The following is a 24762-nucleotide window of genomic DNA, read 5'->3' as shown; positions in this document are numbered from 1 at the left end:
GTCGGCGGCCATCTGCCTTGGCCTGCTGTATGATAGCCGAAGGCGTGAATATGTGATCCAGTGTGGAGAAGGTCCTCCCGAACCCTACTTGTCCCAGTGCCCTGTATCCCTCACCTATGAGTATGCAGGATAGAGCCAAACATCAGATAACAGCCGATGGGCAAAGTTGGGCAGCACAAAGGACATGTGGCATTGATGATGTGGCGATGATGACATGGCAATCGGGTCCAATTGGCCGACAACTACTACTGGCCGACTAGGAGCATTGGTGCATATATATACATGGGTCACCAAATCGTCATATTCATCTGCTTTCCTCAGCGTTCTACTTCACAGAGCGTTTCTCTATAGGCGAAGTGCCAGCCAGGAGTGAACAGTAGGTCACAAGGCTACGATTTGATGTCTTCATTCTCTGCCACATCTTGTACTTGAATTTCAATTGTGTTACTTCTTCTTGTACATAATACAAAGCAAAAATTTAGGACTTTTGTGTGTTGTATGTGTGATCCCCCGCACTCTTCAATCTCTGGAAAACCCTAGCACATAGGCGCAAGTGTTCTACACTTCGTATCAAAGCCTAGGGAGCCTGCAAAATCTTTTCTGTTTCGGCACCCGTGTGCATTCAGGTTTGGGAAGAGTGAATATTTGGGTTCTCTTAACTGTACTTGGGTTATTTGGGGTATGTTGTGCTTCCCTGCCCAATGAAACCACCATGCCCCACCAAAACCTCACCTCATTGCACAAGGTTAAAATCCCTCACCCGGTCCTTGATCACTAGATATTTGTCATGGATTCACAACTCATTGATTTGCTTCTCAGCATGAAGGCATCCATGGACATGTAAGCGGCTAAAATGGAGGCTATATCTGCCCGTCTCAACAAGATGGAGTTGACACCTCGAGCACCTAGGATTCGCCGGGCAGTTCCCATTCGCCTTCACCAGCTCAACGTCAAGGGACTATCGGTTTGCTGAGTTCTTCCTCCATGCCTCGTGTCACCAGTGTAGGCATATGCTCACTTATGGTAGTGCTATGTGTGAACAGGGCTTAACCAAGGGCACTTTTTTCCCATGTGGTTTTTCCCCTTGGACATCAAGTGTGAAAGGACACTCTAACATATAATATTTTGTACTTCTATAATATATGGATGTGGCACACATGCAAGGGTTGACTTGCATTTTGTGGATACCACACTTTTGGCTCTCTCTCTCTCTCTCTCTCTCTCTCTCTCTCTCTCTCTCTCATTGTGTGTGAGCTTCTCTACCCTGCACCTAACCCTAATGTGCAGGTTTGTGTGTGTGAGTGTGTGAGTCCAACACCCAACAATTGGTATCAGAGCTGGGAGCTAGGAGCTGACCCTGAAATTCTGCTGTTGGGAGAAAAGCCGGCGAAATTCCGTCCAATTCTGAGCTCTGGGGCGTTCTCTGGTTTTCGCCGCCCTGCGCCGCCGTTTTCGCTCCTCTGCTCGCCGCCGCCGCCCAGCCGCGCCAGCGCTTCTACTGCGCAGGGAGCCACCACCGCCCAGCCCAGCCGGCGGCAATAGTGCGCAGGCGACCACCTCCGCCCCTGACTCGGCGGCGCTATTGCTCCTGTCGCCACCGCCGCCTGTGCTAGTCCACCACCGCCCAGAGCTGGCATCCGCCTGCCTCGTCAGCTGCGTGCGCTCTTCTAGACCCCTGCAGCTCCAAGTGGTACCTGAGCCCCATATGTAGCTCTGTGCTCTGTGCTCCTCCTCGACAACATCTGCAGGCCCCTCAATTGTGCGCTCCCTGCCTAACATCATTTACACTCTGCAACTACAAGGTATTCCTAGTGCACATTTTTGGTCAAACCCAAATACAAAATTAGCAACCATTTCAATGCCGGTCATATGCAGATTTTGCAGACACTTCTGTGCAAGTCAGATTCAAAGGAAAATTACATGTGCAATTTGGGGGATTTCTCAATTTGAGGGAAAATTGAAAATTGCAATTTGTAGGATCCCGTCACTTTTGAAGAGCTCGTGGGTTTACTCTTGCAGGAAGAGCAAACAAGAGCAAACTTATCGAGAAACCGTGGTGGAGACAAGGCATTTACAGCCAAGGGTAAAGCAAAGAGCTTTAGGCATGGGGGACAACAGTCTAGCAAGGCTGGTCATGGACAGCCCTCTTCTAGTGGTCAAAAGTCTGACAAAGGGGATGCAAACAAGCCCAAAAAGAAGGGCAAATGTCACTACTGTCATAAGCCTGGACACTACATCAGTGAATGTAGAAAGCGGATTGCAAAAGAGAAAAGAAAAGAAGCAGGCAATGCAGTAGCACACTCTTCTGATGACTAAACCGAAAGCCAATAGTGGATTATATGCGTACATTTGGGTGTTTGGCATATGCACATGTGCCAGAACAACTCCGAACAAAGCTAGATGACAAAGCAATTAAATGCATTTTTGTGGGCTACAGCTATGAGAGCAAAGGATACCGTCTTTATAATTCAACTACACGAAGGATTTTTGTCAGTAGAGATGTGGTATTTGCTGAAAATTCAAAACAGCCCATGTACAGCTTGTATAAAAGCAATGATACAGGCATACAGGACATGTTTGATGGACTTTTACCCATTGCAATTAGGGGGGATTCAGATCAGCCAGCCCCAACACAAGAAAATCCTCATGTAGAACATGTGGAACAGCCAGCCATTCAGCCCCCTTCTATGGAAGAAGTGGAAGATCTTGTCAAGGAAGAGCAAACAGCCATAGACACAGCCAAGTCAGTGCCAAGATGGTTGCTGAAAACTTTGCAAGAAAGCAAACTTGCAGCTCCACTCACAAGTAGAACAAGGGCTAGTTCCAGCCATGCTTTGAATATACATCGTGGGGAGTCTGCATTAGCAATTGGTGGTCTCTTTGATTCAGAAGAGCCTTCTTCTTATGAAGAAGCACATGAGAATGAGCATTGGTTACAAGCTATGCAAGCTGAAATTTCTTCTATCATGAAGAACAATACATGGGATCTTGTGGAATTGCCTAAAGGCAAGCATGTAATTGGAACAAAGTGGGTGTACAAAGTCAAAAGAAAGTCTGATGGTACTATTGAAAGGTACAAAGCAAGACTTGTGGCTAAAGGCTACTCCCAGAAAAAGGGAATAGATTATGAAGAGACTTTTGCTCCTACTTCGAGAATGACCACAATAAGATCAGTAATTGCATTGGCTATACATAAAGGATGGAAAGTGCATCAATTGGACATCAAAACTGCATTCTTAAATGGGGATTTACAGGAGGAAGTATATGTAAATCAGCCCATTGATTTTGTAGTTCCTGGTGAGGAACATAAAGTATGCAGGTTGCACAAAGCATTGTATGGGTTAAAGCAAGCTCCAAGAGCTTGGTATGATAAGATATACATGCTCATCTAACCACCCAAAATTATGAGAATAGTCCAGCTGAAAGCACATTGTATGTGAAGAAAACCGATGCCGATATTCTCATAGTCATCTTGTATGTAGATGACATGCTCATTACAGGTACTAGCAAAGCACAAATTTCAGATTTCAAAGCTGATTTGAAAGCTGAATTTGATATGTCAGATTTGGGGCCTTTACACTACTATCTCGGCATACAATTTATGCATACAGATGATGGCATTGTTATGTAGCAAACTAAGTACATAAAAAGTTTGCTAAAAAGGTTTCACATGGATGAATGTAAGTCCATATCTACTCCAGTAGAACCAGGTGTACGGCTTACTATGCATGATATTGGAGAGCCTTTTGAGGCCGGCATTTACAGCCAGGCAATGGGATGCCTCATTTACTTGTGTAACACAAGGCCAGACATATCTTTTGGGGTGTCTTTGTTGAGCAATATCATGCACAGCCCAGGCACAAAGCATTGGCAAGCAATCAAACGCATTTTTCGTTATCTTAAGGGTACCCTGGATCTTGGTTTGTTCTATCCCAAGGGGGGCAGCTTGCACATTTATGCATACAGTGATTTAGATTGGGCTGGTGATTATGATACCAGGCAATCCACCAGTGGGAATTGTTTTTTTCTGGGCAGTTCATGCATATCTTGGTTGAGTAAAAAGCAACCCACTGTTGCTAGATCTACTTGTGAGGCTGAGTACAGGGCAGTCTTTACAGCTACAGTAGATTGTGTATGGTTGAGGAAACTATTGGCTGATCTTCGTGAGTGTCAGCAAACACCCACCACCATTCTCACTGATAGCCAGAGTGCTATGGCCGTGGCACGAAATCCAATTGCCCTACACAGGATAATGTTGCAGATCTATTCACAAAGGCTTTACCTCGAGAAAAGTTTGAAGCTTTCCGCAAAGCTTTGGACTTACTCTCATACAGAGAGTGATCTGCTACCTTGTACAGGTTCACACTTCCACTAAGGGGGGATTGTTCACACTTCCACTGCAGGGGGGATTTGTAGGCATATGCTCACTTATGGTAGTGCTATGTGTGAACAGGGCTTAACCAAGGGCACTTTTTTTCCATGTGGTTTTTCCCCTTGGACATCAAGTGTGAAAGGACACTCAACATATAATATTTTGTGCTTCTATATTATATGGATGTGGCACACATGCAAGGGTTGACTTGCATTTTGTGGATACCACAATTTTGGCTCTCTCTCTCTCTCTCTCTCATTTTGTGTGTGAGCTTCTCTATCCTGCACCTAACCCTAATGTGCAGGTTTGTGTGTGTGAGTGTGTGAGTCAACAACCAGCTCGACGTTGGGGGACTACTGGTTTGCCAAGTTCTTCCTCCATGCCTCATGAGGAACGACTCAATAACTAAACTTTTGAAGCCTCCCAAGTTCAACAGGAAGATAGACGGAGAAGTCGTAACAATAGGACCCGCGAGATGGCTACCACATTGGCCAGTAGTAGCAGGTGGTTTAGATATTTTTCAGCTCCATTTGGTACATACGGCTTTGACAGGCGCTGTCTCTTGTGGTGGGAAGGCCATCCTAGGCAACACTCTGTGACTTGCAGGGATGACTGCCGCAAGGCGTTCTTGAAGCAATTTATTCCCGTAGATTATGAGAGCATGAATTGAAGAAATAGTGGGAGTGTTTTATGTAGAAACATGGCGAATCAATAACCGACTATCTTGCTCATTTTTGGAAGCTTTTGCTGATGCTCCTAAGGACCGTCCGCCGGCAGTGGGAGCAGGTTGAGCGATTTGTGGATGGTTTGAAACCATCTTTGCACATAGACATTCGTGCACATCGGCCCTATGGTCTTTCAGACGCATTTCATCTTGCTACAGCCCTCGAGACACAGGAGAGTTCTACGTCTAGGACTCAACAACAGGGGCAGCAGAAAGGCAAAGACAAGGGTAGCTAGCCCAAGGCCAAGGATGGTAAGGCCAAGGCAAGTGGGGAAGCCTTGATGACTCGCCTCACCCCTGAAGAGTGTCGCACCAAGATGGTTGATAGGCGATGCTTTTATTGTGACTCCACCGAGCACATCGCGAAGGATTGTCCAAAGACCTTGGAGCAACAGTCCGAGGAGGAGGCTTCTTCAAAACCCGAGGAGCAGTCTAAGAAGGAGACTTCTTCAAAACCGGAGGATGAGTGTGAAGGAGATGCATGTGCACATCTCGGCTTTTTTCATTTCTCAGGTTGAGCACACATCCAGGGTGCTTCATTGCATCAGGCCACATGTACGAACAGAGGAAGTTTTCAGCCAAGTCTCTGAGAAAGAGTCTTTATTGTTGCAGTTTGCAATCAGTGGAGAATCTTTGATTTCAGTGGCGGTCACTTCAGTTTCTCGGTTCGTTTAGGAGGACTCTTCTCACCTATCGTGTGCATTGCTTGGAGTATCTTCAGTGTTTGATGTCACGTGCATGCCTGTGCCATGGCTAATCTCTAGCACAAACAGTCTTAATCCCTGATCTAAGTCAGCATTTAGGACATCATCAGCATCAACATCAGCAATAACATCATCGTCATGAGTAGAACGATCAACATCAGTATCATCCTTAGCATCAACATCATCATCATCATCAACAGCAGTATGGAGGTCAGGGACCTTGTCGGCAGCCATAAGAAGCATACAAGTTGTAGTCCGCAGCCATCTGGGAATCTAGGCGACAAGCAGCTAAGGCCTAAGCAGTGGGACAGTAAGCGCAGCATTAAATGAAGTCAAGTCTGTCAGAATACGCAGCGGAGATGATGACCAGATCTGGGAACACAAGAGTTCCCAAACCACTTGGCCTGTTGCTTTGTCCCGGAGAGCAACAAAATGCTCATCAAACTCCACCCGTACGCCAGTCTTGCAAACCTGATGCACTGACAACAGATGAAAACCAAGTGCCGGAACATACAACACCTGGGAGGAATTCCCCCCTCTGCCATCGGGAACTATCACCATCCTGCCCTCACTGTGAACTGGGATAGTGGACGTATCCCCAGTAAGAATATGACCAGAAAGCCTGCAGAGATCCTGTAAACCGGAACGGGAAGGAGTCATGTGCCTGGAAGCACCACTATCGAGAATCCACTCCCGAGTATCCGTTGCGGAGAGTCCTCCAATCTCCTCCCTGCCTGAAGAAAATGAAACATCGGTGTCCATCACCTCCAGGTGCACAAAAGCCGGAGTCTTCATGATTGCTACTGAGGAATCTTCACCCTTCTCGGTCTTCCGCTTGGGACACTGCCTCCAATAGTGGCCTTTCTCGCCACAATCATTACAGGTCCTCTCTGCCTTCAGTTCCTCGCGGTCAGCGTCGGACTTCTTCTCAGAAGACTTCTCCGATGAAGCCTTCCCTTTGCCCGAGTTACGGCCTTACGACCGTTGGCCAGTTAAGGCCTCCGAACCTCCACCCTGAGGAGGGTTCGTGAATCGTTCCTCTTGGTCCAGGACCATGGGCACAAGCTCCTCCCACGTGATGGTGCTAAGCCTGCCACTGGTAATCAAAGACGAGTAAAATGCTGAGTACGAAGAGGGCAAATGTGACAGCAACGTGATGGCCATGTCCTCTGACGATATCTCCTTCCCAGCCTGAAGAACTTCCTGCTGAAGAGCAGGCAGCTTGTTAATATGCTCCCGCATCGTCGACGACTTTGCGGGGCTCATAACCCGCATCTGTACTTCCAAGGAAATCCTCTTCATGGGCGATACCCTGTTGTTGTAAAGAGAAGCCAAATGCTGCCATATACCTCTGGCCAGCGTCATGTGCTTTACATGATTGATTACATGTGGTGTGCAGTTGAGAAAGATAAACGAACGGACCCTGGCGTTGACACGATCCCACATCTGTGTCTGAGCCTCCCGGTCCTTTTGGGTTGACGGTAACTCCCCTTCCTCTACTTCCGGCCGTGGAACACCAACAACGACGAAATCAGCGAGGTCGTAAGACTCCAGAACAGATTCCATCATAACCTTCCATATGCCGTAGTTGCTCCCGTCCAATTGACGGTCCACCGGGAACGTGGGGAGTGTCGGGATCTTCACATGTCTCTCGGCCATCTCAAACAGATCTGCCATAGCGGGGATGTACTCTGAAAAGGGTGGGTGGGTGGGAACAAAGGAGAACTTGTCCAGCAAATCAGCCCACCTTCCTCTTGCTTCTCCTCTTCCCGAACAGTCCAAAGCAGTCCACCAATCAGCCACAAAACAGTCCCCCTCTTGCTCACACAAATCCCAAGAACTATCAAGAGCCTAGGGCTCTGATACCATGTCAGAATACGCAGCGGAGATGATGACCAGATCTGGGAACACAAGAGCAAAAAATGCATGTAGAAAAACAGCACAAGAGAGAGAGAGAGATGTAGGCGTGTAACTCTGCTTTGATATACACAAGAAGATCCCGAATATGATACACTGAGTGGTATGGGGGTGGGGACCTATTTATATGCCCCCACATGTGCAGTCGGCCTGCTGAAAAAGGCTCCATGACTGCATATGCAGTCGGCCAGCAGCATGCAGCCAGTTGGCCAGCTCTGAGGGTCCACGACTGCATCAGGTACAGTCGGCCAGCTCCAATACACATCTGATGTAGTCGGCCAGCAAATGGATCCTCCTGCCAACTCAGGGCTGCCTCCCAAGCCACAGAAAAATGGGAAAAGTAGGGGAAAAAAATACGGAGAGTGGGGAAAAATGATAAAACACCTCATAAGGGCGGGCACACCCACAACAAAGGCCCTGGTGTATAAAATTGGACAGGAGATGACTTCTAACAAAGTCATGAATATTGTCCAGTCTACAGGCCGACAACAGGGTAGCAGGCCGACCTGTACTTCATCATACATATATAAGCACCAATCATTACTCAACATTCATCAAGCATAGTTATCAGTAGAAGCATGTAGAAGGGGCCAGAGGTCACCCCTATGGGGCTAACCAAGGCCCAATCATGTACAAGCATAAAGTAACCTTTTTGTACCATATAAATACATAAAAACCCTTACACCAATCTCTCTCTCCTCTATCTTAATCATGTTTAAATCATTACCTTGTTCTTAATCAGGCTTAGGGCTATGGATCAGTACAGCAAGGCTTCCGCGCATGCAATAGTCTGATGTCATAGAGGCCCACAGGAGGACATGTCATCAGATTTGTCTTCTTCATGGGAGGATAGGCCAATTGGTCTATCTTCACAGTACACCAACTTCTTGGAGAGTGTAACGACAACAATCGGGGTTTTGACTTCGGTGTATCAGCGGATGTATTACTTGGAGTATTTTCCACAGAACATGAGTGGCTTAGACATCCAGGTGAGTAGTATTGATGGATATAGATTTGGTGATATGTTTATAAGGAATATGGTGCTTGGTTATGCTTTCTTCCTTCAAGGTGCATTGGAGTTTGGAGACGATGCAAGCAATTCTTGTGCTCCATCTAAGCCGATGCATTAGTGACTGGAGTTTGGATAGCAAAGTTTTATGCGGCCATTTTCTGGAGTGTTCTTCTTGTGGGCTACTAGAGGATATTCAGAGGTGTGTATTGTTTTTTCATGGACGGTTGGACAAACAGAGAGTGCTCGATCAAGTGGAAGTTAGTCATCTGCAGGTTTCTCTAAACTTTAAAGGTCTTCGTGCTGATGCAGCGAGGACAAAAATGTGAGCCTTCGCAGTGGACACAAAGTGGTCCCACAATGTTCGAGATTTTGGGTCTCTTGGATGAGCTTTGCTTTGATCTTTTCCTTCTATGGAAGGGCACTTTAAATGGATTGTGCATTTGAGGACAAATGCAATGCAAGTAGGGGAGAATGTGACAACAACATGGATAGATTCCCCTTTAAGTTTTACATCCAAGACATGCTCTTTACCCTTATGAGTCTTTCTATTATAAGTATCCACCACTGCCCTAACCTTATGACACCAAGGCATACCCAACAAGATATCACAACCATTCTCTCAGTTACTTTTTCCATGGCTCAATATATCCATGGAATCATTGTATCACTTATGGTCTCATATACCCTTGGGGTCTTTTGTAGACGTTAATATTAGTTCTTTTTTTCCCCTCTCTCGGGTGTGATGGCACTATATGAGGAAGTACTTGGCCGAGTACGTGCACCCGGTGGACTCTCATGAGACATATGTAGCACTATTGGGGTTAAGAAGGGCTGCCCACTCTCACCTACACTCTTCAGTCTATACATTCATAAGATTGCAGTATTTGTGGACAGTTTCGGAGGTAGAGTCTCACCATTGGCCCCGACAGTAGTGCCCATGTTGCTATATGCTGATGACATCATCTTGATCTCAGATTCAGCCGAGGGTTTGCATGAACACTCGGATGCATTGGACAGATTTTGCAGGGAAAGACACCTTTCGGTCAATTTGGGCAAAACCAAGGTTATGGTCTTCAACACATCTTATGTGGTCACCTCACGATTATCTTTCTTATACAGAAAGGCCCCAGTGGATATTGTGCACAAGTACATATACCTTGGAGTCTCTTTACAAGTCCCAATTTTTGCATGACCATGGCTGCTGCCACTGACCGACTAGTGAGGGCATGCCTCTCTAAGCTGTCGGGAGAGGCAAGTTTCTAGGCACATTTCCAGGAGCCCCATACGAAGTGTTGGCTCTTTGACACTTTAGTACGACAGCAGCTATGGATGGTGCAGCCTTTTGAGGGCAGGCCTAGGGAAAGGTTGAGTGGAGGAGCATTTAGGGGCTACAAGTGATGATGTTGTCACGCATGATCGGGACTGAGCCACTTGTACCACATGGCATTATGGTTTGGGGTGGCCCCATTGGTCACTTACATTCAGCATGTATACACTCTTGACAAAGATGTTGAGAGTCTTCTATGCAGTTATATCGCGAAAGAGAGAGAGAGCGGGTGAGACAACCTGGGCTGCCCTCCTCGTCCACACAGCCACCCCCATGCATGGGGTGGTCCACTTGCGCACAGTACACTATGTGCTATGGCATCCCTACTGGCATCTTTAGTAGCCAAGTGTAGCCATAGATTTATGTTTAAAGATACGTCCTACCTGGGAGATAAAGGGGGCAGACTCAGCATGATCAGGGTTACAGTAAAGTACAAAACCAACCACTTTTTCATTCAGCTTACGCAACCCCCTAGATCATGCTTAAGGGACGTAACAATTGCAAACCGCGTCACGCAACCCTCATCAGTATTCTGAAGCAAGTGTAGCTTGAACTACCAAACGCACCCAATCATAAATGACAGAAGTCATTGCAACAAAAAGAGATTCGATGAAAACTTAGAAACCAGCAGACATCCAGTTATATCTATGATGAATGGGCAACAGCTTGAAAGCTTACTTGCTTGGCAACATCCTCTGCCTCTTTGGAGGACCGTGCATAGTTGACTAGAACCTGCAAAAATCAGCCAGACGGGTTGATGCCACTCAACCACACTTCCTTTCTCGTTTCAAAAGCTTGCCAGCGACAAGTTAAAGAAAACGTCATTGTGTGAAAAATTAAACCACCTTGCAACCAGCACCCCCCAAGGCGAGAGCAACCGCCTTCCCAATGCCTCGAGAAGCCCCCGTCACGACAGCAACCGGAGCGTCAATGATCTTAGCAGTCTCAACAGTCGCCTCTTCTGCTGTTGCAACAACCATGGATCGGCCAACTGCAACAACATGGGCATTTGTTTCAGGCTGTGAATGCAATCAAGATGCTTTAATAGAAGATTCAATCAAATAAAACTTCAAAAAACCATGACAATAACAAGAACCAATCAAAAAAGGATAGAACCGATCAAAAAAGGATAGAGCACCTAAAAAAAGGTGGTCCATTCTGATCTGTAGCAGTCAAAAACTGACCAAATCCAAGCAAAGACTACCAGCATAAAAGAGCTTAGCAATTAAGAGTGTGACATGGACCCATATATATACCTAGATGAATCCAAGAACATGCCCAAATTCACCTTATAAGAATGTGCAATTTATAACCTCATGGACCCATCCTCATCTCACCTCTATAGAGTTACGTACAGGCGTGTAGAAGCTGGCAATTGCAATAGAAAAGGGGGGACTGCAGGAATAGGAGAAACATGTCAAAATCCTCATGTTCTATTGTAGATTCAACTCAAAACAGTTAACCCGAGGATTTTGCAGGGCTGGAGCATGTAGAGTGTCCTGGGATATAGTTGTGAAGCAGCTCAGTGCCACATCAATTGAACTTAGCCGCATTTTATTGCAAAATGTCATAATCCATCAATTCCCTTGCTTTTCTCTCCCCTCCAATGTCACGTGCACACTCTCCCGAGTGTGACATGGACAGGCTTCTACCCATTGGCCACCTGGACCACATACTTAGAACCCTAATAGGGTTAGAAGAAACCCGCATCAAATCTGAATCGATGACAATGATAGATAATGGCTACTGACTCGCTTCCCAACCATAGGCTCCATTCCAAAGCCACCCCGAGCCTGAGATCGAATTGCCATGAGTCAACCAAGCCCCACAACCATGCCCTGGCATCTCATATCACCAATGTGCATGCCCACTTGCAGGTACTCTAGCCTTGAGGTCTTGCTCGTCCAAGCGGAGCTCCCCCACCACGAGGGATCCTCATAATAATCATAAGTGACCCCTAAGCCTAAGCCACTTATATAGTGATAACCCTGCTATAATTGGCCCTCTATTTTAGCCATATATAGCCCTTGGCTTACTTTTAATTGACTCTAATCCAATTTAGACCTCATCCTTGCTAGCCATTAGCCCCAACGCCTAGCTAAGCCCTAACCCTAACCGTGGGTTAGCTTATCCCTTAACCGTGGGTTATTCCCCAACATAGCACCTTCTTAAGTACCCTGACCCTTACCTAAGCCAGTTTGGAACTCCTATAGTAGATCTAGGCTACTGGAATTACAGAATCACTATGAGGTGACTCATCTACCATTGCTTATGGGAGTGCAGGGAGGCACATAGGATTTGGATTGCAATAGCATACCTTTTTGGAAGGATGAGGAGGGATGCCTAGATTTGTTTTGGTGCTATTGCTTGGTTGACACAATCGGGCCCTCAACTCAGGTTTGAAGGGAACAACTGTTGGGTGTTGGACTCACACACTCACACACACAAACCTGCACATTAGGGTTAGGTGCACGGTAGAGAAGCTCACACACAGAAATGAGAGAGAGAGAGAGAGAGAGAGAGAGAGAGAGCCAAAAGTGTGGTATCCACAAAATGCAAGTCAACCCTTGCATGTGTACCACATCCATATAATATAGAAGTACAAAATATTATATGTTAGAGTGTCCTTTCACACTTGATGTCCAAGGGGAAAAACCACATGGGAAAAAGTGCCCTTGGTTAAGCCCTGTTCACACATAGCACTACCATAAGTGAGCATATGCCTACAAATCCCCCCTTAGTGGAAGTGTGAACCTGTACAAGGTAGCAGATCACTCTCTGTATGAGAGTAAGCCCAAAGCTTTGCGGAAAGCTTCAAACTTTTCTCGAGGTAAAGCCTTTGTGAATAGATCTACAACATTATCCTGTGTAGGGCAATAAGATAAACTGATCTCCCCTGCATGTAGCCTCTCTCTGACATAGTGATAATGAATCTCTATGTGCTTGGTACGTGCATGAAATACTGGATTTCGTAACACGGCCATAGCACTCTGGCTATCAGTGAGAATGGTGGTGGGTGTCTGCTGACACTCACGAAGATCAGCCAATAGTCTCCTCAACCATACACAATCTACTGTAGCTGTAAAGACTACCCTGTACTCAGCCTCACAAGTAGATGTAGCAACAGTGGGTTGCTTTTTACTCAAACCAAGATATGCATGAGCTGCCAAGAAAAAAACAATTCCCACTGGTGGATTGCCTGGTATCATAATCACCAGCCCAATCTGAATCACTGTATGCATAAAGGTGCAAGCTGCCCCCCCTGGGATAGAACAAACCAAGATCCAGGGTACCCTTAAGATATCGAAAAATGCGTTTGACTGCTTGCCAATGCTTTGTGCCTGGGCTGTGCATGAATTTGCTCAACAAAGACACCCCAAAAGATATGTCTGGCCTCGTGTTACACAAGTAAATGAGGCATCCCACTGCCTGGCTGTAAATGCCGGCCTCAAAAGGCTCTCCAATATCATGCATAGTAAGCCGTACACCTGGTTCTACCGAAGTAGAAATGGGCTTACATTCATCCATGTGAAACCTTTTTAGCAAACTTTTTATGTACTTAGTTTGCTGCATAACAATGCCATCATCTGTATGCATAAACTGTATACCGAGATAGTAGTGTAAAGGCCCCAAATCTGACATATCAAATTCAGCTTTCAAATCAGCTTTGAAATCTGAAATTTGTGCTTTGCTTGTACCTGTAATGAGCATGTCATCTACATACAAGATGACTATGAGAATATCGGCATCGGTTTTCTTCACATACAATGTGCTTTCAGCTGGACTATTCTCATAATTTTGGGTGGTTAGATGAGCATGTATCTTATCATACCAAGCTCTTGGAGCTTGCTTTAACCCATACAATGCTTTGTGCAACTTGCATACTTTATGTTCCTCACCAGGAACTACAAAACCAATGGACTGATTTACATATACTTCCTCCTGTAAATCCCCATTTAAGAATGCAGTTTTGATGTCCAATTGATGCACTTTCCATCCTTTATGGGCAGCCAATGCAATCACTGATCTTATTGTGGTCATTCTCGAAGTAGGAGCAAAAGTCTCTTCATAATCTATTCCCTCTTTCTGGGAGTAGCCTTTAGCCACAAGTCTTGCTTTGTACATGTCAATAGTACCATCAGACTTTCTTTTGACTTTGTACACCCACTTTGTTCCAATTACATGCTTGTTTTTAGGCAATTCCACAAGATCCCATGTATTGTTCTTCATGATAGAAGAAATTTCAGCTTGCATAGCTTGCAACCAATGCTCATTTTCATGTGCTTCTTCATAAGAAGAAGGCTCTTCTGAATCAAAGAGACCACCCATTGTGAATGCAGACTCCCCACGATGTACATTCAAAGCATGGCTAGAACTAGCCCTTGTTCTACCTGTGAGTGGAGCTGCAAGTTTGCTTTCTTGCAAAGTTTTCAGCAATCATCTTGGCACTGACTTGGCTGTGTCTATGGCTGTTTGTTCTTCCCTGACAAGATCTTCCACTTCTTCCATAGAAGGGGGCTGAATGGCTGGCTGGTCCACATGTTCTACATGTGGATTTTCTTGTGTAGGGGCTGGCTGATCTGAATCCCCCCTAATTGCAATGGGTAAAACTCCATCAAACATGTCCATGCTTTTATACAGGCTGACCATGGGCTGTTCTGAATTTTCAGCAAATACCACATCTCTACTCACAAAAATCCTTCGTGTAGTTGGATTATAAAGACGGTATCCTTTGCTTTCATTACTGTAGCCCACAAAAATGCATTTAATTACTTTGTCATCTAGCTTTGTTCGGAGTTGTTCTGGCACGTGTGCATATGCCAAACACCCAAATATACGCATATAATCCACTATTGGCTTTCGGCTATACCAAGCCTCAAATGGTGTTATGGTTTTCAAAGCTTTTGTTGGACACCTGTTCAACACATGATTGCACACATTATAGCTTCCATCCAAAATTTGTGAGGCAACTTTTGTTGCTTTCACCATGCATCTTGCCATTTCCATGAGAGATCTATTTTTCCTTTCAGCTACACCATTCTGCTGCGGTGTATAAGGCACAGTACATTGGTGTTTGATGCCCTTTTGAAGCATATAATCCTTGAATGCATTTGACATGTATTCTCCACCTCTATCTGAGCGGAGTGTTTGGACTTTACATGCACACATATTTTCAGCCATTGCTACAAAGTGTCGAAAGCATGTAAACACATCTTCTTTCGCTTTCAAAGGGTAAGCCCAAGCAAACCTGGAGTAGTCATCAATGAATGTGACGAAGTAAAGATGCCCCCCTATGGATGGTGTCCGCATTGGACCACATACATCACTATGTATGAGCTGTAATTTACTTTCAGCTCTAACAGCTCCATCTTTGGAGAATGGTTTCCGTTGCATCTTTCCCAAAATACACCCCTCACATACATGTCTTGGCGGAGATTCAAGAGGTGGCATATTATCAACCATATAATGCTTCTGCAAAAGCATCAAACTCTGAAAATTTACATGCCCAAAACGAGCATGCCATAGCTCTGCATCGTGCATAGCAGGAGTGTGGGCAGCCACTGTATTTACATCATAAGTGCGCTTGTCATAGCTATCCAGCTTATACAAGCCTTTGTATCGTGTTCCAGAAGTGACTATTTCATAACCCTTTGATGGGTCTTTTACCAAACACTTCCCATCTTCAAATTCAACCTTTAAACCTTGGTCGTTTATGGCTGAGACGGAGAGCAGATTTTTCTTTATCCCTGGAACATACAATACATTTTTCATACATATATTGGCACCATTGGCTGCAATAAGTGACATTACCAATTCCCTTTACTGGATATGTGGTATGATCTGCACATGATACAGTGCGGCCATTTGAAGCATAAACCAAGTGCTGAAATACATCTTTGCATGAAGTGATGTGGCTCGAAGCACCACTACTTTACCATGATGCATTCTGTCTGTCAGATGCAATGCAAGACATATCAGTGTCTGAAGCACTTGGTGTGTCACTAGTGCATGTGACAAAAAAAGTGTACTCTTCCTGGATTACATTAGCTGATTGCTGTGCTTTGTCATCCGAAGAGTCTGCTACTGCATTGCCTGCTTCTTTCTTTTTCTCTTTTGCAATCCTTTTTCTACATTCACTGATGTAGTGTCCAGGCTTATGGCAGTAGTGACATTTGCTCTTCTTTTTGGGCTTGTTTGCATCCCCTCTGTCAGACTTTTCACCACTAGAAGTGTCATGTGCACAGTGTGTATCTACCGTGTGCTATACGCATGCAGACTAGTTTCGAGGCTTGGGGAAGCTTGGAACTAGGCAGGCTGATTGACGAGCTAAGTTAGGGATATACTAATGGGCGGGCACCCAAGTATCGACGGACGGGCGGCCAAGTGTGGAAGCCCGATGACCGGCCAAGAGCCTATAAAAGGGTGGCCAAGGTTAGTTATTGTAATATAGAGAGTCTCGCGAGTTTGTGAGAGCTCTATGGTCTTGGAGCCTGGATCTAGTGCAGACGTGCACCTGCTTTATGCAGCCGAGGCCGGCAGCAGTCTCGAGGCCCGGCGACGGTATGGGACATCGCGAGGAGATTGGTCGGTACGTCAACCTAGTTAGCTCAGCTCATGGCTCGGTGGGGACAGCCAAGACTGTGGGCTTGCCCACGGCTGTCATGGTTGGGAGGTGAGTCAGGCCTGCACCCCCTTGCTTGTTTGTTTGTTCGTTTGTTTGCAGGATTCGAGTTTCGAACCGAGATCGATCACGAGGGGATCCGTATTTGACAGTGGTATCAGAGCATACCTTGTGAACGAGCAAGTCGGTAGGTAGAGAAGAAGAGGTCGAAGAACGGTATGTGTTAAAAAACTTGCTGTTTTTTCTGTGCATACTGCAGTTTTCAAATTAGTATGTGTTTTTTCTTCATCAAAGAACCCCATGTTGATGGGAGATGGTAGGTTTAGAAGGGTTGATTGCTTTTGCAAAGAAGAGGCCTGTTTTGTGTGTGCAGTCGCATAAACTGCAGGGAGAGAAACAGAAAAACGAAAAAGCAAGTTTGCTTTTCGTTGATTGAACGAGAGAGAGAGAGAGAGAGAGAGAGGAGAACATCGACTGCTGTGGTATGCGCAGGGTACCGCTGGCTGAGACTTGTGCGCTGGCAGGTTCTGTACGCAGGCAGGCTGTCAGGCTTTGTACGCAGGCAGCCAGCCATGTAACCAGGCGGCCAACAGGCTTACGCAGCGCCTAGGCCAGGTGGGCTGGTGCCCAGGCCAGGCCTACGTAGACGCTTAGGCCAGGCCTATGAGACGGTGGCGCAAGCCACTGCAGGCCGCCTGTGCGCAAGCAAGCGCCGGCAGTTGTCAGCAGACAGGCGCCGGCAGTACTGCACTCGACGTCAGCGACGAGAGGAAAAGCATGCGCCGGCAGCTCACCGACGGGCGAATCCAGGAGGGGAGGGGAAAAAAAAAACTAAGGAAAGCTTTCGTTTTTTTTTTTAGCTTTCAGTTTTTTGGAGTTTAAAATTTTTATTTTTATTTTTTAAGTTTTAAAAGAACCCCCTCTCTCCGAGAGTTCAAAGGTTTCAAGATGTTTATTTTTTTTTAAAGACAATAAAATATATATATCCATATATATATATATATATATATATATATATATATATATTTATTTATTTATTTATTCACGAAAAAAAACACAAAAGCTAAAGCAAAAGCTAAGCCTAGCTTTTGCAGATTTTTGGCTTTTGGGAAACCTTTATAAACCCCTCACGTGGGCTTCTTGCCACACATCTCTCGAGTTCTCAAGTTCTCAAGTTTTCAAGCTCTCAAGCTCTCAAGCTCTCGAGTTCGCTCGCACTTTTGTTGTGCAAAGATCGAATTTTCTCTCCACGTACCCTCTTCACGATGTCGACCCAAGAATCAGAGTTGGAGCCCCTCGTGGAACGCGAAGGCTTGCCGGCTACGGAAGGTACCGATGCCGATCTTTTTGACGATTTTGTGTCAAAATCAGATTTCCAAGAGTTCAAAGTAGCTCTTGAAGCTTCTTCGACGGAACGTCAGGCACAAATCGCAGCCCAAATGCAGGCTTTGCAGAACTCCATCGCTCTATTGACCACTACCCTCTCTACTTTCTCGGGAATGGATACCTTGGCTTCAGCTTTAGGCCCCAATATTACTCCGGAACCGTTCGGGGGCGAGCAAAAGCAGCAAACCAAGGAGATCGTGGACACGTGGCTACACAAGTGGCAAGTTCACTTTTAGTTTCATCCATATGATGATGGAAAGAAGATACAGTTAGCAGCAGGTTTCCTATCCGGCAAAGCTTTGCTTTGGTGGAAGGAACTGAACCCAAAGCCAACGACTTGGGCACAATTTGAAGATATCTTCAAGAAAGAATTCCTCAAGAAAGAGGACGACTACGATGTTGTTGCCCGGTTTTCACCTTTGACCATGACCTTGCAGCACCTCACTTATGAGGTCTACCTCCAGAAGTTTCGTGATTTGCAGATGAAAGCTACAAAGATGGATCCCACTACTCTTTTGGGATTTTCATAGCTGGTTTACCAGACTCGTACCGATTACAGGTTAAAAATAACAAATGTAAAACATTGGACGAGGCCATTCATTCAGCTCGTATCTATGATGATACGATGGTCTCTTCCAAGTCGAAACCCGTTACCGAGCAGGGGAACAAGAATAAAAGAAAGTTCTCTGCACCTATGGCTAACACGAATGAAGGCAAGTCTTCGGACCAACCTTCGAAGAATTCAAGTTCGACACCAGCGAAGAAGAAACGACTCCTTAGGGCTCTGAAGCTCAAGAAGGAAGGACGTTGTTTTATCTGCGAAGAAAAAGGACACATGCGTAACGAGTGCCCGAAGCAAAAGGGTACCAAGTCAAACGCAGGACCCAAGCCAAAGGCAGCTAACCAGTTGTCTTTGACAGGTATGTCAATTACTGTACTTTCTCGCCCTAGTTTAGACCCTGGCAGTTCGCATAACTTTGTTAACTACAAACTTATGCAGAAATTGAGTCTTGATACGACACTCAGCGACCATACCTATGAGGTACGTCTACTTGCGGGAAGACAAGTTTGGGATCGCAAGATGGAGATGCTTCCAATCCAGATTCAGGACTACAAAGATACTCTGGAATACTATGTTATGCATCTGGAAAATGTAGACTTGTTATTAGGGATTGAGTGGTTTAAGACTCTTGATGTCCAGATAGATTGGTCTAGTCATATTTTTTCTTTTCAGCATAGGGACACCAAGTATAGTATTTTAGGTGATTATATCCATCCCTCTCAGGGACCTCTTGTAAATACAATTGATTTTGGAAATATAATGAATTCTTCTTTGTATACCACTTTCCATTGTGTATTGATTCCACTTTCTTCTTTTCTCATCCCTTCCGTGGATGTGAATGAATTAAGTGTGTTTGAAAGCAAAGAATTACAGAAGATACTTGGATTCGTTTCAAGATGTATTTCCTAAGGAATTGCCATCGAGTTTACCACCTGAACGGGCAGTAGATCATCGTATTGACTTGATCGCTGGTGCTCATCCTGTCAGTATTCCACCTTATAGGATGAGCCAAGCTGAGGAAGATGAGTTGGCTAAACAACTCGAAGATTATTTGAGGATGGGCCAGATCCGTCCAAGTAAATCACCTTGGGGTGCACCTGTGTTGCTTAGGAGAAAGAGGGACAATACTTGGAGAATGTGTATAGATTACAAAAGATTGAACAAGCTGACTATTAAGAACTGTTATCCTCTCCCTAAATCAGATGACCTGATTGACCGGTTAGCAGGAGCGAAATATTTCACGAAGATAGATTTACGTACTGGCTATCACCAGATACGTATTCATGAAAGGCATGTCGAAAGAACCGCCTTTCGGACTAGGTATGGCCATTACGAGTTTCTCGTATTACCTTTTGGGTTAACCAATGCTCCAGCCACTTTCCAGCAAATGATGAACGATCTTTTTCGTGAACATTTGGGGAAATTTGTGGTGGTGTTCCTGGGTGATATTTTGATTTATAGCCGTACTCTTGAGGATCATGTCAGACACCTCACGATTGTCTTATCTATTTTAAGACAGAATCGACTATATGCTAAATTGAGTAAATGTGAGTTCTTTATGACCGACATCATTTACTTGAGACACAAGATCACTAGAGATGGATTGAGCATTGACTATGACCGAGTTCAGAAGGTTTTGGACTGGCCTATACCACGAACAGTGAAATAACTTCGTTCTTTTCTCCGTTATGTTGATTTTCTTCGGAAATCTGTACGGGAGTACTCTCAGCTCACACTATGTGTGATGCGAATGATTTGAGAGGCAGGAAAGCTCGTTGGGCGGAGTTAATGCAAGATTTTGATTTTGAGATCCGTTATCGCAAAGGGTCCATGAATAATATCGCAGATGCGCTTAGTCGGATTAGAGAGGTGAATACTTTGTCGTTCATCGAGATTTCTACTGACTTATTTCAGTCATTGAGAGGGCTTTGCGACTGATAGTTATTTTGGTCCATTTTGGCAGAAGATCCAGGACGGGAGCTCATTGATTGACCAACACTCGGTGACTGAGCAGTCTACTATTCAGGCTGCAGGAGGTCAGTGGATGATTCGGAATGGTTTGCTATTCCGTAATGACAAAATTTGTGTACCACAGATCCCGGACATTAGGTTCAAGATTCTGAGGGAGTGTCACGACGCCCCTTTTGCTGGACACCTTGGGGTACACAGGACACTATCATTAGTGAAACACACTTTTTATTGGCCGAAGATGAAAGGGTATGTAGAAGATTATGTTCTCAAGTGATAGATTTGTCAGGCAAATAAAGCTGAACGCTTTAGACAGGCTGGGTTGTTGCATCCTTTGCAAATCCTAGGTAATAAATGGGAAAGTATTTCCATGGATTTTATTACCGGATTGCCAAGAACACATCAAGGCCACGAAATGGCTAGATTTTTACCAACCCGAAAGACTATTACAGCTACGCAATTAGCTCGGCAGTTTATCGAGCAATTGTTTAGACTGTACGGGTTACCGCAGGACATAGTCAGTGATAGGGACTCTAAGTTTACGAGTGATTTTTGGAAACTTGTTTTTGAGAAGTTGGAAACAACTTTGAATTTGAGTTCCTCTGATCATCCTCAATCTGATGGCCAGACTGAAAGAGTGAATCAGACTTTGGAGGATATGCTTCGAGCATATGTATCCAAAAGACAGAGTTCATGGGAGGATTATCTTCCTTTGTTAGAATTTGCATATAACAGTACTAAGCATACGAGTACAGGGTTTAGTCCTTTCATGCTTATGTATGGTTTTCAACCTAGATCACCTGTTACAGTAGGATTCTCAGGACTTCAGCATGATGCAGCACGTAATTTTTTGCAAGATATGCAGGAAATGTTACAAGTTGCGAAGGAATCTATTAGAAGTGCTCAAGACCGAGACAGGTTTTATTCTAATAGACATCGTTCACCTAGAGAGTTCTCTGAAGGAATGATGGTGTATTTGTGTCATGGCCCTGTGAAAATGGAGCAGGACAAGTGTGGGCATGGTGGTTGCAGAGTCAGAATATTTTATGATTCACATGGGGGGTGCCCGGACAGTGTTTAAGATGTGTGGACATCCCTAGGTGTGAAGGGGGGAACTAAAAACATTAAGTTTTAATGTTTATTGGAGTTTGCCCCTAGGCCTTAGTGGCCCTAGGAACTTATTTAAGTTGGGGCCCTAGGGATTAAATTGGGGAGGAGTTTTCTCTCTCTTCTCTCTCTCTCTTCCCTTTTTGGGGAATCGTGTAGCAAAAGGAGGAGTTCCCTCATGCGCTTGAGAACTAGCGTGGAAAAGCACAGGAAGAAGGAGGCGGCTGCTGAAGACCAGTCTGGTTGCTGTTTTTCTGAGTGGAATCAGCCGTACAGCACTGTACGGCCAGAACTGGGCAAATACTCTCTCTCTCTTTCTTCTCTGTGGCTGGCTGCGCACAGACTGCTGCTGGGAACTCTGCGCACAGGCCAGTACAGGCTGTACCAGCAAGTACACAGGCCGTACAGCCCTGTACGACAGCCGTACAGTGTACGGACAGGGCTGCACATGCTTTTCTGAATTCTGTAGCTGCAGGCGGCGCTTTTCAGGGTGCTGGACAGAACTGTGTATGCTGATTCAGGCAGGTACAGAAGTGGACAGCAGGCTGTTTATGCAAGTACAACGCCTGGCACGTATCCCGAGGCGGTACAGACGGGTACTGTGCTGATTTTCAGATCTGTATTTTCAAGGACAGCATAGGAGTGAGCATCAGGAGGAGGATACAGGCAAGTGCAAGCACACGTGTGAAGCAGGGTTGTGGATTCAAGTGCCTGCAGGCACAGATTGGTGCTGTTGCTTCCTCCAGTGTTGTTTCACGAGCTGAACTTGGTAAGCTCTGTTTCTGTTCTTCCATCTCTCTTTCTACTGCTTGATGTCTGCTGCAGGTATGTGTTATCTGGCTCCTTGTGAGAGGAGGGGTTTGGCAGATTGACAAGGGATTAAGACAGAGATTGGACAGCACATGTATGTTTGAGCTGAGAAGATGTATCATGCTCTTGAGTTATGCCAGATGTATGCCCATGGCTGGCCTGCTTTGTGATCTTGGCTGATCAGAGGGAGGCACAGTGTGTTGCTTGAGGACACAGATCTGTGTGCATAGATCCTCTGTGCTGAGAAGGATTTGTGGGCAGTCAGATTGGACTTACAGGTGTAAACTCTTGGCTGGTTTTTGTGTTGTACTCAGCCATACATATTATTTTAATTGAATAAAGAAATACCGCAAGGGGCGCCAAGCTTTGGGGCCAACAGGTGTCGCTGTGTTTTCAGATTTGGGCACTCTAGCTCCAATCTGTGTTGTGTTTCTCATCTAGACTACAAGTGGACGGGTGATTGCTCCTACCGCACTCTGGTTTTCTATCGGAGGCCGGTTTCAATTTGCGAGTTCCGAAAGATTCCGAGACTTTACGAACAGGTAGATCTCCGAAATTATCCCCTAGATACTGTGGACCATTTCGTGTTACACGACGGATTGGTTCAGTTGCATATGAATTGGATTTGCCTTCTCATGTGAAAGTTCATCCTATACTTCATGTCAGTAGACTTAAGGAAGTACTGGGTGGAGCAGATCAGTTAGTTACTCCTCAAGAAATTATAGATGTCCAGGACATGACATTTGTTCCACACGAACCTGAAAAGATTCTTGGATTTCGTGAACGAAGACTGCGTAATACGCTTATCACAGAATACAAGATCAAGTGGAAGGATCGTGTTGAGGAGGACGCTACATGGGAGACATTGACTACTCTTCAGAGAGATTACCCTGGCTTTTTAGTGAGCTCAGGAGTGAGCTCTTAGAGGAAGGGGAGTATGTCATGTGCACAGTGTGTATCTACCGTGTGCTATACGCATGCAGACTAGTTTCGAGGCTTGGGGAAGCTTGGAACTAGGCAGGCTGATTGACGAGCTGAGTTAGGGATATACTAACAGGCGGGCACCCAAGTATGGACGGACGGGCGGCCAAGTGTGGACGCCCGATGACCGGCCAAGAGCCTATAAAAGGGTGGCCAAGGTTAGTTATTGTAATATAGCGAGTCTCGCGAGTTTGTGAGAGCTCTATGGTCTTGGAGCTTGGATCTAGTGCAGACGTGCACCTGCTTTATGCAGCCGAGGTCGGCAGCAGTCTCGAGGCCCGCGAGGGCAGCTTCGTGGCGGTATGGGACATCGCGAGGAGGAGATTGGTCGGTACGTCAACCTAGTTAGCTCAGCTCGTGGCTCGGTGGGGACAGCCAAGACTGTGGGCTTGCCCACGGCTGTCATGGTTGGGAGGTGAGTCAGGCCTGCACCCCATAGTAGCAACAGAACGGGAACGGGAACGGAACGAAAGCCCCATTAGGGGAACGGGAACGGGCCACAAGGGGAATGAAAACGAGGGGGAACGGTAAGGGGGAACGAGAGAGAGAAAGAGAGGGAAAAGTAAGTAGCCTTGCTGCCTTGCCTTGGAAAGTAGGAGTCAAAGTCTAAAGAGACTCCAGAGAGGAGCCCACTCGTGACTCAGAGCTGTCAAGTACCCACGCCGCACGGGCCTAGGAAGTACGTGGGCAGGCGACAATAGGGTACGTCGCTCAAGGATATCCACAGGCGGCTCACAACAACAGGTACACTTTTTCTCTTTTTTTTTTTTGTTTTCTTGGCCAAACATAAAAAACGTTCCCCAAAGGGGGAACGGCAGCCAAACGTTCCATGAAACCGTTCCCCCACGTTCCCCCACGTTCCCCTGGCCGTTCCCATGCCAAATCGTTCCCCCATGCACGTTCCACCCGGTTTAGGCATCTCAGCCTTGGGGGAACGCGTTCCACCGTTCCCAAGGGGTGGAAACGGCGTTCCCCTGCTACTATGCTCCACCCCCTTGCTTGTTTGTTTGTTCGTTTGTTTGCAGGATTCGAGTTTCGAACCGAGATCGATCCACGAGGGGATCCGTGGGGATTTGACAACAAGAGGGCTGTCCATGACCAGCCTTGCTAGACTGTTGTCCCCCATGCCTAAAGCTCTTTGCTTTACCCTTATCCTTGGCTGTAAATGCCTTTTCTCCACCACGGTTGCTCGATAAGTTTGCTCTTGTTTGCTCTTCATGCAAGAGTAAACCCACGAGCTCTTCAAAAGTGACGGGATCACCACCTCCTC

The 24762-nt window shown here is 45.8% G+C and overlaps 1 protein-coding gene across 1 annotated transcript in view; it reads right to left on the bottom strand.

The window, feature by feature from the left end:
- Positions 1–24762, bottom strand: part of LOC147634117 (3-oxoacyl-[acyl-carrier-protein] reductase 4-like) — a 51990-nt gene that overhangs the window by 10330 nt on the left and 16898 nt on the right. The window contains exons 2-3 of the mRNA XM_086805231.1: positions 10902–11047; positions 10735–10788 (exon numbers count right to left, since the gene is read on the bottom strand). Coding sequence (XP_086661357.1) covers positions 10735–10788; positions 10902–11047 — 200 coding nt within the window. The remainder of the gene's footprint in view (positions 1–10734; positions 10789–10901; positions 11048–24762) is intronic.

The sequence above is a fragment of the Cibotium barometz genome, chromosome 11 (assembly GCF_041138505.1).
Source record: "Cibotium barometz isolate CiBa-2024 chromosome 11, ASM4113850v1, whole genome shotgun sequence".
NCBI classification, from domain to species: Eukaryota; Viridiplantae; Streptophyta; class Polypodiopsida; order Cyatheales; family Cibotiaceae; genus Cibotium; species Cibotium barometz.
This window is presented reverse-complemented; position numbering and strand designations above follow the sequence as displayed.